Source organism: Saccopteryx leptura, chromosome 2 (assembly GCF_036850995.1).
Source record: "Saccopteryx leptura isolate mSacLep1 chromosome 2, mSacLep1_pri_phased_curated, whole genome shotgun sequence".
NCBI lineage: Eukaryota > Metazoa > Chordata > Mammalia > Chiroptera > Emballonuridae > Saccopteryx > Saccopteryx leptura.
This window is the reverse complement of record NC_089504.1, coordinates 78,097,932-78,117,214: the sequence shown is the minus strand read 5'-3', so window position 1 is coordinate 78,117,214 and position 19,283 is coordinate 78,097,932. Positions and strand designations below refer to the sequence as shown.

The following is a 19,283-nucleotide window of genomic DNA, read 5'->3' as shown; positions in this document are numbered from 1 at the left end:
TGCCCTCTCCTATAATTAGCAGCTTTCCTGCTTAAGGCCAATATATTTCTCCAGAGCAAACAGCAGGAACAGAGAGCAGGGTACAGACAAAAAGGACCATCATTTGCTAAGACCTCGCATCACAAGGGAATGCAAGTGGAAGGCGTTTAGTATGGCACTGAGGGTCAGAGGATAGAGGGGTGAGGAATAAACTCATCTGAGGTGGTAGCATTTGGTACCACATAGAAAAGAGCAGAGATCTAAGCGAAAGCTCCTGGGCATTGTGTTAATCATGCTCGTTGTAACTATTGCCTCTGCCTTGATACCCAGTTCCTGCCAGACACTCTCAACAGTAAGTGTCCAGGCATCTGGATATGTCAATCGGCTACTGTAAAGACCGGACTTCATCAGGGAAAAAAATAAATAAAACTCCCACAACAAATCCCACTAAAAATGATGCAACAACTCTCAAAATAAATTTTTAGCCCATGTCTCCAAAACCTAAAACTGAAAATCAAAATATAAAACAGTCTGAATACTTTCCTACAGTTTCTTCCTGGCATAAAATCCCCATGGACAAACGAAAGAATTAAAATGTGAGAAAGCACTCATTACCGAAGTTGCAGTCATCCCCGAGCTCTCTTCCAAACTTGAGCATGGCCTCTGCAAGCAGTGCTTCCGCCTGAGGATAGCCTGGCCCTTTCTCCTGGCCACGGATTTTGGACATGGTGTTGATCATGCTCAGTTTAGCTCTGGAAGCTGAAGGCAAAGAGATAACAGGCTTTCAAAGTAGGCAGTGTAATAAAGCAGCAACAGGGCTGGATGAAGAGTCAGGCCTTACCAGGTCTATGAACCAGCTTAGCTACTGAAAACTGCCCCTTCACCTTCCTAGCTTCAGTGTCCTCAGCTATAATATGTGGAGACTGGTCCACAGGTAGAAAGGTATAGGTATAGGTGTAGAGACAGAGAGATAGAGTAATAGAGATAGAGGCATATATTTTTAAATCACTAAACTCTCCCTTTCTCTTAAAGTCTTACCATGAACTTAAAAAAGATAAAGCTCTTCTGGGTGAGCGCCCCCTCCCTGTATGCTCTCCTCAGCTTCCTGTGCCCCTTCCGGTCCGTTCCTCACTGTGGTGGTCCTGGCAGTGCCTCTGTGGAGCTGGGTGGCTCCGTAGAAAAGCATTTTGAAAACTACTGGGTTATGTGATCTCAGAATTTTAGAGTTCTAGTTTTGTATTTCAAGTCTAGGAGTCCATGGACTAAAGTAGTAAATTAATTAATTCTTTCAGTGTGGGCCTTATGCCATGTTTCGCTTATATCAAGTATAAAATAGAACTATTTTCAAAATCTTCCCAATGATAATTCTGACTGTAAACAGAGATGCACAAAGAACAGAAATACTGCGCTAATTAAAAATGCGTAATCGCTCTCTAGCACTTAACTGCACTGGAAATCAGCTTTGTGCCACAAAGAAAGCATCTCTTTTCTTTCCTCCTTTCTTTCTTTTCTTTTCCTTTCTTTCTTTATCTTTATTTTTCTTTCTTTCTTTCTTTTTGCTTTTATAAAATAATATGTCTAGAAAGCAATTACAGTTTTAGTGAAGGAAACTATTTTATTAATACATGTTAAAGCCAATAATTTACTCGGTGCTAGGATACTAGGGTTCCTCGGGTTAATTATTAGAGTTGAGATGAAACATTAACCTAGAACTGTGCCCAGGATCCCATCAGCATGGAAAACCCTGAGAAATCACAGCTAACGGTAAGTCCAGCAGCCACTGGTTGACACTGAATCTTGAACATCTGTTTTAAATAAGCTTTCATTTCAACTTTGGGCTTCAAAGATAGAGACTGGCGATGAGGAGAGTTATCTAAGAGGACCCCCTCACGACCCTGCACCAAACATCTTACAATAAACAAGACAGCTATGGACCCTGCCTTTACCAAGCTTATAGTAAACTGAGGGTAGCATTAATTTTAAAAGCAATCAGAGTAAAATGCAATTACAGTGAGTCACAGAAGTCTAGCATCACACTAGTCTATGGGGGTGTGCACTGCAAAGAAAAATTCCCAGAGGCACGTATCTTTAAGGTTAGAATCATATAGTGAGTAGGAGTTTGTCAGGCTAAAAGCAATATGCAAAGCCTGGTGGTACTGGAAAAAATTTATAAAATTCACATTTTCTCTACTCTGCTTTTCATACAAAAGTGTATTTATACATGCTAAATTTCAAAAGTAGAAAATGCCACAGATCACACATTTTTGAGGGGACGATATCATTAGAGTATATTTTCAAAGCCTTTTCTACAATAAGGCATACCTGAGACCCAGGAAAGACACAGTCCCTGCCCTCAAGGTGCTCACAGGACAGTGAGGCATCAGATGGACAGACAGACAATGGCGACAAATAGATAAATGCCATGATGGCTCACATGCACAAGGTACTGGGGGGACACAGAGGAGTAACCATAGCACAAATAAAACTGAAATAAACAAATAGTAGACAATAAGAATTTCCAAATTCCAACAGAAGGAAGGAGATAAGTGGAGATCAAAGAAAAATAATAAAAACCACCCAGGGTGGTTACTCGTTCAAATCTTGTGCTGACCATGTACACTCCACAGATCTAGTCTTGTCACAAAGCTGGTTATTAGTCTGTACTTCTATATTGCTTCTGTGAAGAGTTGTCTTCTGGTAAGTAATTATCAGAACTAATTATAATGTTTTTAATATACTGTGGCTGATTTTCAAATTCATCATTTTGAATGTTGTTCAATTATGGAGAGCCTTATTCTTCTACTAATTACTTAAGAACTTCTTGAATATAACCCACAGTTTAATGAGGAGGGAGAAAAAAAACCTATTTCATGAGTTTATCTATTTCTGCAAATCTTCTAAAGTACCTAATAAGCCACACAATTAAAGAGACTGCTTTTCAATTCATTCACAAACTCATTAAATCTTTATTAAGAATCCTAGATTGGTAAAATTTCTATGTTCCTAAAAAGAAAATAATCAGATCTCAGAATTAACCATTTCTAAATAATCATTTTAAAGTAATTTTCAAAAGCAGTACTTTAAAAAAGCAGAGAGTAAAATACAAACTTAACTTATACTAGTGTTCCTATAATATGGTCTCAGCCTGGACCGCTTCATCAAGTCAAATGTACATCTAGGGATCCTTCGCTTTTCGCCTACAGGGCCCTGACTTTTTTTCCCCTACAGCTTTACTCTTTCTTACAAATTGTTACACGTTCTCTGACTGTGCCCCCATCTTTACCTTCCCACCTTCACTAGCCTAGTTCAAGTGACCTCCACGGGGTTCACTGCCAAAACAGCCTCCTGACAGCCGTCGCTCCCCTGGTCCCCAAGAGCAGGATCCTGGGATGTTGCCCTCTGTATCTCGCAGAGAGGGTTAGCATGAAGCTGTGAACACAGATGTCTAACACACAACTGCTGAAGAAAATGATGAATGGCTGAATGGATATCTTAGTATACTACCCTATGTGGTGTGCCATGTGAGCCAGAGGATGTCAACTGATAGGTGACTGTTCACATCCTCTAGCTCAATGGTGGGCAAACTCAGTCAACAGAGCCAAATATCAACAGTACAATGATTGAAATTTCTTTTGAGAGCCAAAGTTTTAAACTTAAACTATATAGGTAGGTACAGTCCTTATCGAGGTAGCGCCCGCATGTGGTATTTTGTGGAAGAGCCACACTCAAGGGGCCAAAGAGCTGCATGTGGCTCACGAGCCACAGTTTGCTGCCCAGGGCTCTAGCTCATGTGACTGAGAGCCTTTTGAATCTAACAGAGAATAGGAACTAGAAAATCTGCTTCTTCTGTTGAGTAGAAGGTGTACCAATTAAACAGAATTTTTTAAGAGAGAAAAGACAGCACCTGACCATGCTGAGGATGGGATTCCATACTGAAGACAGGGTGTTCAAGGCAATCGACTTAGTGAACTGCAAGATCTGTCAGCCCATTTCCTCCATTCACCCCCAGAGAGTGGTAGCCAGGACTATACCCTCTGGGCAGGGGAATAGAAGAGTCTTTTCTGGGGAATACAACCAGCCTCAGAGAAGAGACCTTAAGACCCAGCTGGAAGTACCCACTGCAACAATTCCAGATGATCACCCTTAAATGAAGCCACAACAGTTAATAAGCCCTGTCACTTGTTCTCACAACACACAGCCTTCTTCTCCTGTTCTACACCTAAGTGGAAAAGGATGGCCACTGCCTCCAGGTTTTGAAGAAAGCTTCTAACATGAGAGAGCCAAATCTAACAAAGATAATATAGAAAACAAATAATTCAGGGAGAGAAAACTGTCACTAACATTCTCATTCTCCATAAAATAAAAAAGACAGGCCTGACAAGGAGGTGGTGCAGCGGACAGCACTGAACCAGGATGCAGAGGACCTAGGTTCAAGACCCCAAGGTTGCCAGCTTGAGCGTGGGCTCATCCAGCTTGAGTGCAGGATCACTGGCTTGAGCATGGGATCATAGATGTGACCCCATGTCGCTGGCTTGAGCAAGGGGTCACTCTGCTGTAGCTCTCCAGTCAAGGCACATATGAGAAACCAATCAATGAACAACTAAGGTGCCACAATGAAGAACTGATGCTTCTCATCACTCTCCTTTCCTGTCTGTCTGTCCCCATCTGTCTCTCTCTCTGTCTCTGTCACAAAAAAATAAAATAAATAAACAAGACAGGATGGACACCTAGAAATTAAAATATAATTTAAGTTTAAATATGAATTTAAATAAAACATAAAATGTAACAATCAATGGAAGCATAGATGATAAAGTTGAAGCAAATCCTCCCAAAAGTAGAATTTGTGTGTGTGTGTATTTTTCTGAAGTTAGAAATGAGGAGGCAGAGACAAACTACCGCATATGCCCGACTGGGATCCACCCAGCATGCCTGATGCTCTGTCCATCTGGGCCATTGCTCCATAGCAACCGGAGCCATTCTAGCACCTGAGGCAGAGGCCATGGAGCCATTCTCAGCTCCCAAGCCAACTTTAGCTCCAATGGAGCCTTGGCTGCAGGAGGGGAAGAGAGAGATAGAGAAGAAGGAGAGGGGGAAGGGTGGAGAAGCAGATGGGCACGTCTCCTGAATGCCCTGACCAGGAATCAAATCTGGGGCATCCACACGTCGGGCCAATGCTCTACCACTGAGCCAATCGGCCAGGGCCCAAAAAATAGAATTTAAAAAAGATATAAAAAAAATCAGGAAGCATAAAAGCCAGGTCTACAGGCTGGATAATGGAAGTTCCAAAAAGGAAAAAAACAGAAATAGAGAGGCCAGTTCTCTTTAAAAGTTCAAGAAAATTTCCCAAAATAACAAATATGTTTCCAGACAGAAAAGATCTATTGAATATCCAGCACTATGGAGAAAGGGTACATAATAAGAACCATTAATATGAAATTTCATAAAGCTGGGGACAAAGAGAAGTTCCTGAAAACTTTCAGAGAGGAAGAAAATACATGAAATATAAAATATCAAGAAATAGAGGGTCACTGAACATAAGAAAACCACGAACAGGAGAAACTTCCTCAGTGCCCGGCGCGCAGTGACGACCTTGAGAGCTCCCTCTGTTAGCTTGAGAGCTCCCTCTGTTAGCATCTCACCTCTTTCCTTACAGCGATCCCTCTTTCAGTGGAGCAACGTTTCTTAGAGAAAATCACCAATTCTACAAATAACCAATGATAGATAAAAGCAGAATAGTAATATCTCCAAATATCACAGGAAAGTCTCAATTTCTTTTTCTTCTCAGGCTAATGGAAGAGGCATTCTACCAAAATGAAGGTGTAAATCAAGAAAAGGGACAGGTGTGTCATATAGAAAAAGGATCCAGTGTAAGGAAGGAGGTGAAAACGATGACAAAGGGAGATCTCAGGACTGTCACTGTGCGTCAGGCATGGAGGCCACTGTGGCTGACACTACACATAACCAGGTGGGGCACTCAGGGAGCCATGTACGCACCCCAGGACCCCCAAGGGGGTCACGTCACAGCTATCCACCACTGCACCTTGCCTTATACTGTCTTGTTGATTGCCTCCTCTCTTTCCCCACTTCCCCAACAGGGTTTCCTGGAATCACTTCCCAAATCTACCAGTTGTGCTCAAATCCTTGCTTCAAGGTTGATCCTGGGGAAACCCAAACTCGTGCAGCATTAGTATCTCAAAGATGATGTGCACCTCGCAATGTTCAGCCTACTGAGAGTAAATTCATGTGTGCTGCAGAGGGTTTAGAAAAGAATTAGTGACATATACACAAGAAGTTAAAAAAATAAAAACAATGATTATTGTATTTGCAGCTTTTTTTAAAGTTTTTTTTTTATTTTTTTTATTCAGTTTTAGAGAGGAGAGAGAGAGAGGGAGAGAGAGAGAGACAGAGAGGGAGAGAGAGACAGAGAGAGAAGGGGGGAGGAGCAGGAAGCATCAACTCCCGTATGTGCCTTGACCAGGCAAGCCCAGGGTTTCGAACTGACGACCTCAGCATTTCCAGGTCGACGCTTTATCCACTGCGCCACCACAGGTCAGGCATAAAACAATGATTATTGTAAAAAGCTTTGTAAAACAATAAAATTTAAAAATAATATGTACATGTATTACTTCTATTATAAAAAGCTAAATTTAAAATGTTTCCCATTTTATTTTTCCCAATATACCTAAATTAGTGGCTGCACTGGGTAAATAATACTCATAGTATCCTGACAATCTAGGCACTGCTCTAATCTTGAGGGTCTTTCAATGACAAAGCTCTACCAAAAATATGTTCGCTGGTATCAAGAGAGTTGACTGGGAAGAGATAAATTAATAACAGGTGAAATACCACCAAAAAAAACACCATCAAAGGAAAGGGCTTGAGCCCTGGCCGGTTAGCTCAGTAGTAGAGCGTCGGCCTGGCGTGCAGGAGTCCCGGGTTCGATTCCCGGCCAGGGCACACAGGAGAAGCGCCCATCTGCTTCTCCACCCCTCCCCCTCTCCTTCCTCTCTGTTTCTCTCTTCTCCTCCCGCAGCCAAGGCTCCATTGGAGCAAAGTTGGCCCGGGCGCTGAGGATGGCTCTGTGGCCTCTGCCTCAGGTGCTAGAATGGCTCTGATTGCGGCAGAGTGATGCCTCAGATGAGCAGAGCATCGCCCCCTGGTGGGTGTGCCGGGTGGATCCCGGTCGGGCACATGCGGGAGTCTGACTGCCTCCAAGTTTCCAACTTTAGAAAAATACAAAAAAAAAAAAAAAAGGAAAGGGCTTGATAAGTCCACATCTAGTTGATTTCTGGAAGGAAACATGCCAGGTAATTTAAACAGCAGAGAGTGAAATTAGTATGACTATAAAAGGCTAATCTTTCCCAAAGAGGGGCTCCCATTGTTTGGTCCTCGGCTAAAAGCAGTAGTTTCTTTTTTGGCCTCAAAAAGCTTTGCTGTCTTTTAAGGGAGACACCCAGGGGCAGCCAAGACTCAATCTGAAATCCCCTCCCAACTCTAAAGCACAATCCCTGACAAGCTTCCTAGTTCTGGGCACAGCCAAAGGGACGCCGGAGGTCTGCGGAGAGTAGAACAGGCGCTCTGCGGGCCCTGCCAGCACCGCTCTTTTCCTCCGCCTCAAAGTGCTGTCTGTGTGAGTCACCGCGCCATCCCTCCTAAGGCTGCTTATCCACTGCCCTAACCAGCTGGAGTGTGGAAAACTCAGTGCTTCTGCTAAGCTGTAGCTTTTAACATGTTTATTTCTGAATCCAAATGAACAAACAGAAAACCAGGTCTTGTCTTTCATGGAAAGCAGCATAGTGTTTAAATAAACGTTAGCTTTGGGCTTACACAAACATAGGTAAAAATCTAGGCTCTATATATCTTGGTAGCTGTGAATCCCATTTAAAAAAAAAAGCACCTCTCATCCATAAGTTTGTTATCAGTATTGAATGCTATAGAGCAAAACAGAATAACTAACACACATACACACCACAGGCACTGGAGACAGGAGAAAGCATTCCTTTCTTCCCTTCCCATGCTCTTTTCTGAGTATGTACCAGAGGAGTCCTCTACTGTCAGCTTGGTGGGATCGGGAACTACATTTCCCAGAATCCTTTCCCCTCATGCTTCTCAGAATTGCTTCACAGTGAGGCTGTGCCAGATATGGGAAGTAGAGGTGAAACAGCATCCTGAATTAACACTGTGAAGCTCACTGGTTAGAAGAGGTGAGAGACGGATGCAGGTACAGACAGGTTTCATCTGTCCTCGTTCTTCCCTGCTGTGTCCAGCTCTTCTTCTCAAATGCTGATGCTGCTGACCAGTAGCGATGCCAGGCCCGCCACAGACCTCTGACTGCCAACTCTCAGAGGCGGTAACCTTGACGAGCCAACCACCTTCTGAACCCTTCCACACCAGTGCCCCGTGCAGCCCTGCTGCAGCAGTGGGACCTGCCCACCTTCCAGATTCCTAAGTTCATTTACCTGGTCAGGGCTGCTCAGCAAACTTTCTCTGGTTCTTAAACACTACTTTTTTTTTTTTTGCCTTATTTGCCCAGATCTTCCTATAACTGCACAAGTTCTCATTTCATAATAATATGGTAGGTTTGCTGCCCTGATTAAACCCTGATTGATACAGTGATGGTCTAATACCTCAGCTGACAAAAGATTATGATCTATCCTTGACAGAGCCCTGAAAGTGAGTCAATTTAATTGTGCAAATCTATGCTTTCAGGACAGAGCATAAAACAGAATGACTGGAGGTAGGAGTTAAGCTGCTCGTTGTGGAAAGAACTCAGGAAAGGAAAACCAGTTTAACGAAGTGTGATTAAGACACAGACTCTGAGGTCAGAACATCTGAGTCCAAATCCTGGCTCTATTCCTTGCTGGGTGATTTTGGAGCTCAGTTACGTCCTCTGTAAAATAGTGCCTCCCCCTCACTGGGTTAGGTTAATGTGATGATTAAGTGACACAATGCACGCCACAATGCTGGTGCGTGCTAAATATGCAGTAAATGTTAGTTATTTCTAGGAGCGCCCAACATGCCAGCAGGGTTGCTTTTCCAAGATAGTCTACGAGTTAAATAACTCTGAGTTTCAGGTTCTTCGTGCAAAAAACGTTGAAAAAAGAGAGACAGTTGGATAGTACTTAAAACTTTTCTAAGTTTCCTTACGTACAGTGCTTCTCTTAGATATAAGACTCTCCAAGAAAGCATCCCCTCGACTCTCCTGGCAGTTTCCTGAAGTTGCTAGAACTGTCCCTGTCCTTGGAAGGCCTTCCCTCTCTGTCTGTCCAGCGCGACACCAGGCAACACTCCTCCACGGTCTTTCCCAACCACCCTTTACCACCACTGCCTTCCGTGTAAGTGAACCCTGCCTCACTTCCGTCTCCAGTGTGCCCTGTACATACTGATCACATCTCACACAATATTTTGTTTTTCTTTTCTGCCTGTTTCCTGCTACAAGTTGAGAAACTGTATCCTACTAAATTCTAGCACAGGGCTAAGCATAGAGCAGGTATTTATTATTAATTGTGAGCTGAATAATTTCATCTAAAAGTTTAAATTTTTTATAAAATTCTTCTGCATACATCATCTTTCCAAATCCTTAGAGAAGGACTTCCCTGTTTAAAAGCACAATGATCTATTATGCCCTGAATGGAGCTAGAGGTTGCTGATAAGATCTCATTACACACTAACTCTGATCTGACAGGATGATTTGGGACAATAGGTCATGCTGATGGCAATCTGGCTTGCTTGTGGCCCTTACACAGACTTCATTTAAAGAATTCAAGGGTACTGGGCCTTTTCAATCTCCTGAATCCATTCCTTAAAGGGCAGAAGAGGGGAATCCCACTTCCCATTCACTCTTATTAATACTGACTCTTTAGAAGCAATTCTTCTTTAAATGATGCCATGAAAAACTGCTTTATGTGAAAATAGTAAGAAACTGGTCACACAATCTCCCATAATCAGGAAATAGGATCTCATTTTCCCCAACAAGAGGGTTCTTGAGATAAATTACGAGCCCTAAAGGGACAAAAAAGATCAAGTTAATAAAAATCAATAAATAAGTTACAATTAGGCATCCCCTCCATACAGACAAATTCTGAATTTGCACAACCTGATTAAATTAGTATTTACCAAAAATCTGCTTTTTAAAGTTTTTTTCCTGTGATAAAATAAAACAATTTGTTAAGCACTTACTATGTGAAAGGAACTATGCTAGGGAAATTCTGAGAGAAGCAAGGGCCAGCCTCTGTTCTCAGTGAACTTACTGAGGAGTCAGAGAGCACTCTGTCACTGTGACGGGAGGCACGTGTGGGCCACGCTTCAGACAAGGTGATACGGTATCCGCCTCCCAGGAAAGAGCAATGCATTCTGCCCGGAAGAGCGGGGCTGGGAAGGCTCGTGAAACAGGCGGCACTGGGGCTGCATTCCAGAGTGAGCTGGAAAGGCAGCGTGATGGGGAAGGCCACTGCAGGCGTCTGGAGACGAAGAGAAAGGCACACAGAGGTGCTCGGTGTGCCTGGAGATGTCAAAAGGCCTGCGGGTTAGGTGAGGAGGCCACAATGTTGGAACCAGGTTTGAAGGGACTTCAATGTCATGCTACGGAGCTAAGCTTCTATTCTGTAGATGAAGACGATTTCCATCAAAACGTCCTGAGAGAATTATTTAAAATCTAGACCTTTAAAGGGGTTTTATTTCAAATTAAATCTTATTTAGGTTTGGGTTAAAATATTTCTATCATCAATATATACAATATATACTGGAAGCAGGGAGGCAAGTTAGAATATCTTAACTGTGGGGGTTTTTTGGTCAGATATTATTTAATATTTTTTCATTAATATTTTAAAAATCTTATAACAATCTAATTTTGTATACCTCTCTTATTTTTCTTATTTAAGAATGAAATTCATGAAGTAATAAACTACCCTTCGGTACACTGTTTTTCATGGGTAAAATAGTCATTAGGGCAGAGAGTAACAGAGCACATTTACATATGCACCACTCATTGTTAAATGCCATGATCAAACCATTGGTCCCTGTGAATCTCTGAACAGCTACCTGTGTACTAGCATTTCCACCCATCCCATCATGAAACATAAGAAGAAATAAACATGTTCTCTGTGCCTTCCCTCTTTTTCCAGCAAGGAGCTCCTGAAACCTTCCCAACCTTCTAAGTGTAAGTGGAATGAAGAGGCTCAGCACAACATCTCAGCACAGGCTGGGGCGAGGGGTCCGGAGGAGGTAGAATGGGTGTTCACTGCTGGAGGGGCAGAGACAGCAGCGAGTCTCCCCTTCTGCATCTCACCCTGTTCCCCTCCCGAAGTGACCATGACAGGTGTGTGTGAGGAGAGACAGCTGTAAATTTACAAAAGGAAAATTACAACCTGCTTTAAACTGCAGTATTAGGCTCTGAAGAGTGGCTTGCTTCCCTCCTCAATTGTGAGATTTCAAAAAGAAAAACACTGACAGGATCACATGACAAGAGGGAAGAAGAAATGCCAATCCCCGCCCTCGGCTTGCGTTTATGAACACAGCCGACATATCAAAAAGAAGAGGCGACCAGAGCATCCTAAGTCACACCTTTGTGCCCTGTCAGGAGAAACCTACTGGACTGTGCAGCCACCAGGGACGACCAAAGGCACAGAAGAAGTTTCCCGGAAGTCGTTCACTGCTTTCAGAAACTTAATTCCTTTGCCATCTCTACCTATCTTAAAGAATCCCAACCTAGCTACCCAAAAGCACAGAGACCTTTAGCAGACAAATGCTTAATGATTTGTACATGTTTCCATAAATGCTTCCATTTGGTTTGAAAACTTAGAACCCTGAAATATCTTTGAAAAACTGAAGATCAGGGCCATGTTTCATTCCATAGCTATCATTTCATAAGTATCTACCATGTGTAATTCACATTGATCATCTCTTTAATCCGCCCGATGCCAGGAGATGGGTTTGGTTCCTCCATTTCACAGATAAGGAAAAGGAAACACAGAGAAATGAGGTAACCTGGCCAAAGACACAACCCGAATCCTAGCTGTGTCTCAAGAGACTGTTCTTGCCTCAGAAAGCCACTCCAGCTCTCACTGCTTTGGTACCTCTATTCAAATAGGCCAGATGGGAATTGTCAGCAACAAAGTAGAGAGCGCTCGCTATATTTACACTCACTGAGGGTTTGAAAATGCAGAGGGGCAGGAGGAGCGTGACAGAGGCTGCGAGGACGCGGGAAGCAGGAGGAGAGCAGGGAGCCGGGAGGTCGGGGCAGGGAGCCAGGAGGTCGGGGCAGGCAGAGGCCTGCCCTCTCTCCTCTGCTTCCTCACCTCGCACAGAAAAGACGTCTGCCTGACCCTGTGACGCCGTTCACATCTGAGTATCTTTCATACATGCGCTGGAATCCAGTAGGGTAAGTGGACTGGGTCCTTTGAAAATGAGTCGATGGTATGTATCTCTTCCAGTGTACAAAGAACCTTAATGCAAATTTCCAAAACCAATGAAACCCATTCCTCGTAAAACCACTGCTGAGATCAAAACCAGTAAGTTTTACTTTAAAACTCTAATGTAAAGACATTAAGTTTGTTTTTTTAAACCCCCCCCCCCTTCTTTGTTTTTATATCTACAAAAACGAATATTACAATCAAACCATTTCCTTATAATCTGGTTTCTGTGGCTGGGTCTTTACAAAAAGATTAAAAAATAAAAAGACTCAATGGATATTTCAAGGAAAATAAAGGGTAGCTTATTGCCCCTTCTTGTGGAAAATTATCAAATTTCATTAGGGATAACTAATTACTAAATGTAACAAACATTATGAACAAGCATGGGTAGATCTAAGTTGCATTTAAATGTGAAAATGCAACCTCTTTCTAAAGATAAAACAATTAGAACTGCATTCTCCTGTGACACGCTGTTATTTCCAACTAGTTAATAAAAATGTGCCAGCTAACAAAGGAATAACACAGGACAGCCTTCAAATTCCTGCTCTGCCGCTCACCAGCTCTGTAGGGAAGAGAAGGTGCTTGCCCTCAGCCCCCAGCCTCAGTGAGCCTGGGTATAAGTAACAGACAAAAATACTTACTGATAGAATTGTTCTGATGGTGAAATGATATCATGAATGTAATCAAAACAGGCACTAAATAAATATGATTTATTTTTTCCTCTTAACCCCTTTTGGCAAGAGAAAACTGTTATTGATAGCCAATTTATTGAAATGGACACCAACAATTAAAATTCTACTTACTTCTGATTATTTAAACTAAATTTTCAAAATTTAGTACAGAGATTACAACCCCAATATTGGTAGAAATCTGCAAATTACACTAAATTAGATTTGGGGCTTAATACTTGCAACAAAATGTATGCAAGAAATAACATTTTAGTCTATATTTCACACTGGCAGCCTCTGATGGCTGTGCAAATGGCCTGATTTTCCTAGGTGAAATCTCAGAACAAATACCCTGCTGCTCCCTGCACTACGAGCCTTGCACACTAACAGTTATTAGAGGGTGCAAAAGATTTATACAATAATGAGGGCTTTGGTAAATTTCCTCAAAACTTTGCAGTTTCTTTTGAAAAATATTAGAAGGGATTAGGAAAGGGAAGAAAAAGATTCGCCCACTGACAATATGTAACTTTAGCACTTAATCATGCCACCCTCAACCCAAATAATGGTATTTATATAACACCTCCCTCCAAAGCAACAGAGCGCTCGCAGGCCCCTGCTGAGTAGGAAGCAGTGGGGAGGTATTTTGAGACAGGAAGCCATGGTACAGGCAGCAGCTAGGAACCCGTGAATTGGGACAGTGAACATCTCCCGCTTCCACAAAGCGCGAATACAGGTCTCATAGCTCACAGAGCATGCTGGGAAAGCAGACAATTACACCACAGGAGCAGCAAGTGACGCCTACAACTTGAAAAATACAATCCTCTGAGTACTAACATAATGAGCCTTTGCTTCAGGTTTTCAGAGCAGACATAGGGTGGGTGCTTGGCACCATGATACTGTCTGGGGGAGGACCCTGCAGTGATTTTCCCAGAGACCTTACATGTGGAGCAATTGCTAGGTTACAGGCAGAGCCATACGCCACTAGGAAGAGAAGCTGAGTGACATTTCTTGAGCCCCTACAAAGTGTCAGGCACTGTGCCAAGTGCTTTTCACTGTGTTTCAAACACAGCTTCAGTCGTAGCAGAGTGGACCTGTCCAACCACTCCCGAGGGGTTCCGAAGATGTGACAGGTTTTCCCATTTACCTCCTGCTTCAATGTAAGGTGTCCAGAGACCAAAAGTGAAAAGGGCAAATGGCCTAATGGCCCGGAGGGGTATGCTTGACATAGGAACTCTGGCTAGGAACAAACAGCCATAGTGTACTAGTTTGCTATGCTGCATTACAAAGTTACAGAAACTTAGTGGCCCAAACAGTACATATTTATCTCTTTTTTTTTTTTTAGAAGTCCTGGTCTGACCAGAGTCCTCTACTCAGGGCCTCTTTTAAGGCTCCTATCCAGGTGGCCGCCTGGCTGCCCTGTTATCAGGAAGCCTGAGTAAAGACAAGTCTGATTCTAAGCTTACTCAGGCTTTGACAAAGTTTCGCTTCCTGGCGCTGGTATGACTGAGGGCCTTGGTTCTTACTAGCTGCCTGCTAGTGGCCAGCAGGAGAGTCTCTGACTCCAGTCCAGGACAGTTTTATATAAAGTGATATGGTCACGGGACAGACACAGTACCAACTTGGCCATACAGTATAACCTAATCAACAGAGTGGAGAGTGTTCAGTCCCATCACCTTTGCCAATTCTAGTCCTTAGAAGCAAGTCACAAATCCCACCTACACTCAAAGAGGAGGGATTATACAAGGGTGTGAACAATAGAGGTCACTCTAGTCTAGAGTGTATTTATCACACATACCATGACTAAATGTGCCTTTATATTTTATAGCACAAGAGAGTGAAAACAAAATGGACTGTGGAGACAGTCCTGTCTGAATATGAATTCTGGTTCCTTTGTGGCATGATTTTGAGCAAATTATTTAATCTCTCTTGAAGCTTCAGTTTTTAACCTGAAAATAGCAACAACTATTATCTACAACTGTAAATATGAATGTTCTTTTAATAGATTCAGCTCAATGATCTTAAACATGAGAATATACACTTTCAAATTTTTTCCAAAACAACTATGAGATGTATTAATTGTGTATGACACCAAGCAGAAACACTATAGACAGAGTGCTATCAGCTCTGATCCTGGCCTGTTCAAGTCTGCCGACTGTGTCTCTCCCTGAAAGGTTTAGTTACTCCTACCAGATGGAGCTTAAATGTGCTTAACAAGATTTGATTCATTCATTCAGTGAATTAAGCACCTACTAAGTACCAAATACTGTGCTAGGTATTAGGTATATATAAATGAGCAAAATAGACACAGTCCTTCATTCAATGAGTTTATGATACAGTAAGAGAGATAAACAGCATTCATTCAATAAATACTCATTGAAGGCACTATCTGTATATAGGGATAGTTAACAGGACAAAGCCCCTATCCTTATGGAGATTACATTTCAGATGGGAAACATGGGTGATGAGCAAATGATAAATAAAAAATATATAAAAGATATTTTCAAATGGTGCTAGAGTAATAGGAGGCGATACGAGAGTGTGGAGAGACGCTATCTCAGGTCGGGTGGCCAGGGAAGGACTGCACAGGGAGGTGGAAGGGAGTGAGGAGGAGAAGCCACATGGATCAGGGAGAACATTCCAGGCAGAGGAGCTTCCTGTGCAAAGACCCTGAGGCAGAAAACAACTGGAGCTTGACTGAGAATCAGAAGAAGCAGGGAGAGTAGACAGAGGACAATATGGTCTCAAGATCAGATCAAAAGCCAAATCACATAGATCCTGGCAGCCAGGAAGCCTATGTTGAGCTCACTGGGAAACACCAGAGAGTAATAAGCAGAGGAGTGATGAGATATGATTTACATCTTTCATGGAATGACCTGGCTGCCGTGTGGGGAATGTACAGTGGGAGGAAGGATGGAGGAAGACAGTATACTGAACAGGTAAAAAATGACCAAGGAAAGTGAACATTGTGATAAGTGCAATGAAAGATAAGAACAGGGCTCTTTGATGTAGGGTGCAAACAACAGTCCCACACTCAGGCCACTTGCTTTATGCTGGCAGAGATAAGCCATACCTCAGAGAGTAAAGTATAATAAAAATTTAAATAGTGTAAGTGCCATGAAGAAAAATAAAGTGGGGCAAGGGCTTAGACAGTGGTGAGAGGGAACATCTTAAATAAGATGGTCGGGAAAGCTGCACACATCCAATGCCATCTGAGCAGAGACCTGAGCCAAGACTGAGAACAAGACTGAGAAGACCTGGAGAGGGGTGACTGCTGCAGCAGGAGCTTGGGCCACAGGAAAGAAGGTGCCCGTGTGCACGAGGGGCAGAGGAGGGCAGTGATGCTGGTGTGGAAGGAGCGAGATGGCGGGCAGCAGGAATGGAGGAAACAGAGTTGGATCCCCGGACCTTGCCACTCAGGAGGAGAACTTCCAATTGTACTGTAAATGGGGAACGGCTGGAGAGATCGCGGGGGAGAGTGCAACACGGGAGTGGACCTGACTTAGGGGCTCAGGGGACATTTAAGTTGAGACAGGAAGGATGAATAAGAAGACAGGTGTCACATAAGGGGCAGGTGGGGCATTCCAGGAAGAGTGTCCTGCGGATGCCTAGTCCTGCTGCAGGAAAGAGCTTGAAGGGCCAGAAACTCTGAGAGGCGAGGGAGGCTGCGGAGGGAATAAGAGAAGGGGCTGGCAAGACAGAGCAGGGACCCCCACGTGCAGGGAGCGTACTAGCAGCTTGGGACTATAAAGTGCAACTCCACTAGCTTAATTCTCCATATCTGTGCATATTTTTAAATGCACAATATGTCTGTTATGATAAATTACATCTTAAGCAAGCTCTGGCTTTAGCTATCTTTAGAGACAGTGGGTGAATATTATTAATCCACTAATGCCAGCCGACTTAAAACTTTGGATTATTTAAGGAGTCTCAGATATATTATGAACTTATTATTTTTCAGTATTTTCCCCAAAGATTAAGTAAAACTAGGAAAACCCTCCAGCTCTTTTATTACATAGAGTATATAAATTATACCATATGTCACCTGACTTACAATTTCCTTTTTAATATGTTCTTCCTGGCCTGATCAGGCAGTGGCACAATGGATAGAGCATCAGACTGGGACGCAGAGGACCCAAGTTCGAAACCCCACGGTAGCCGGCTTGACCATGGACTTATCTGGTTTGAGCACAGCTCACCAGGTTGAGCCCAAGGTCGCTGGCTTAAACAAGGGGTCACTTGCTCTGCTGTAGCCCCCCCAGTCAAGGCACATATGAGAAAGCAGTCAATGAACAACTAAGGTACCACAACAAAAAGTTGATGCTTCTCATCTCTCTCCTTCCTGTCTGTCCCTAAAAAACTGTCTCTCTCTCTGTGTCACACACACACAAAAAAAGTTCTTCCTGGACAGACTCTATGCCATTGAATTAGAAACATTTCCCTTGAAATCACTATTGCAAATTGGTCCTTTACACATTTTGATTATTTTTCAGTGCCAGCATTTGGAAGAGCAAAGCTCTGGCTACGGGACTCAGCACCCCCCCCCCCATTTCTTTAACTGAAGGATGCACACACTCAGTTATGCACCCATTCGGCAGACACTGAGGGAAACAATGGACCGAGCACAGGGCTAAGAGACCGAACAGACAAGCAGATGATCACAGCTCAGGCCCCGCCCTCCAGGAAACAACACATTCAGTGTGTTGTGGAGCCAAGGATTTGAATGCATGAATGCCAAATAATATGATATTGATATGTACTGATTTTCAATTCTACCACCACCAAATAGCATATAATCGCTGTATTTACTCATCTTTGGAAGAAATAACTAAGAGGGAAAGAATAATAATCTTGATATATTATCTTTTCAATGATTAATATGGTATTTTATAATTAATTGAGTGAATTTTTACTTCTGCAGGCAACATTCCACAAGTGAGACGTGAATTTATTACTGAAGAATTCTGCATAGACATTTATGACCCCAATTTACTGCTCCAGTCACAGGCATGTTGGAGAAAGCTAGGCCATGTCAGTATTCCAGGGGCACACATTTCTGCAGAGAACCAAACCCTGACTATATACACAGTGTTTTTACGGTCAAACTGCTTTTTGTCTTCACACCTTGGAAATCTACTGGATTATCACATAAGGGTTAGAATAACTTTTCAGTGCAAACCGAGAAAGCCCCGTCAAGCCTGGTGCGCTGCAGCTGGGAGGGAAACGGCCCAGCCTGGCCATGCCCACCTCAGTCTACTTCAGGAGAAGCTCTGCACCACAGAGCCAGGGAGCAGATGTGCAGGAGGACAGAGACAAAGGTAAGGACATCCTGATCCAAAACTGAGTCCATTTCTCTATTGAAAAAAACTACACAAAAACCAAGCAGCTAAATATCAAGCACATATAAAGATATAATAAGTAGGTTGAATAGAAAACTAGTCCAATGCTGTCTATTATGGGAACCACTGACCACATGGGGTTATGGAACATTTAAACTGTGGTCAGTCCAAAGCAAGATTGGCTGGAAGTATAAAACATACACAAAATTTCAAAACTGAGCATAAGAAAAAATAATTTCTCATACCGGTAATTTTTTGTTGTTGTTTGGTTTTTTTGTTTGTTTGTTTTTTACAGAGACAGAGAGACAGTCAGAGAGAAGGATAGACAGGGACAGACAGACAGAAACGGAGAGATGAGAAGCATCAATCATCAGTTTTTCGTTGTGCATTGCGACACCTTAGTTGTTCATTGATTGCTTTCTCATATGTGCCTTGACCATGGGCTTTCAGCAGACCGAGTAACCCCTTGCTCAAGCCAGTGACCTTGGGTCTAAGCGGGTGAGCTTTTTGCTCAAGCCAGACGAGCCCGCGCTCAAGCTAGCAACCTCGGGGTCTTGAACCTGGGTCCTCTCTGCATCCCAGTCCGACGCTCTATCCACTGCGCCACCGCCTGGTCAGGCTCATACCGATAATTTTTAATGTTGGTTAATATTTTGCATATATTAGGTTAAATAAAATATATTATTAAAATCAATTTTTCCTTTCTTTTTACTTTTTTAATGTGGCTACTAGGAAGTTCAAAAGTACACTCATGGCCTGCATCATATTTGTATTGGAAGATGCTGATTTAGTGCACCCCCCACCCACCCACCCAAGGAATCAGAATACCCAGATAAGAAAGTTGATTTATATTTTCTGTGATATCTTTACTCTTGGAGTCCAGGAGAACT

The 19,283-nt window shown here is 42.9% G+C and overlaps 1 protein-coding gene across 2 annotated transcripts in view; it reads right to left on the bottom strand.

The window, feature by feature from the left end:
• The window catches only part of SH3GL2 (SH3 domain containing GRB2 like 2, endophilin A1), a 263,678-nt gene that overhangs the window by 9,290 nt on the left and 235,105 nt on the right, over window positions 1-19,283 (bottom strand). For both annotated transcript variants that reach the window (XM_066368229.1, XM_066368228.1), the window contains exon 4: window positions 595-738. In XM_066368229.1, coding sequence (XP_066224326.1) covers window positions 595-738 — 144 coding nt within the window. The remainder of the gene's footprint in view (window positions 1-594; window positions 739-19,283) is intronic.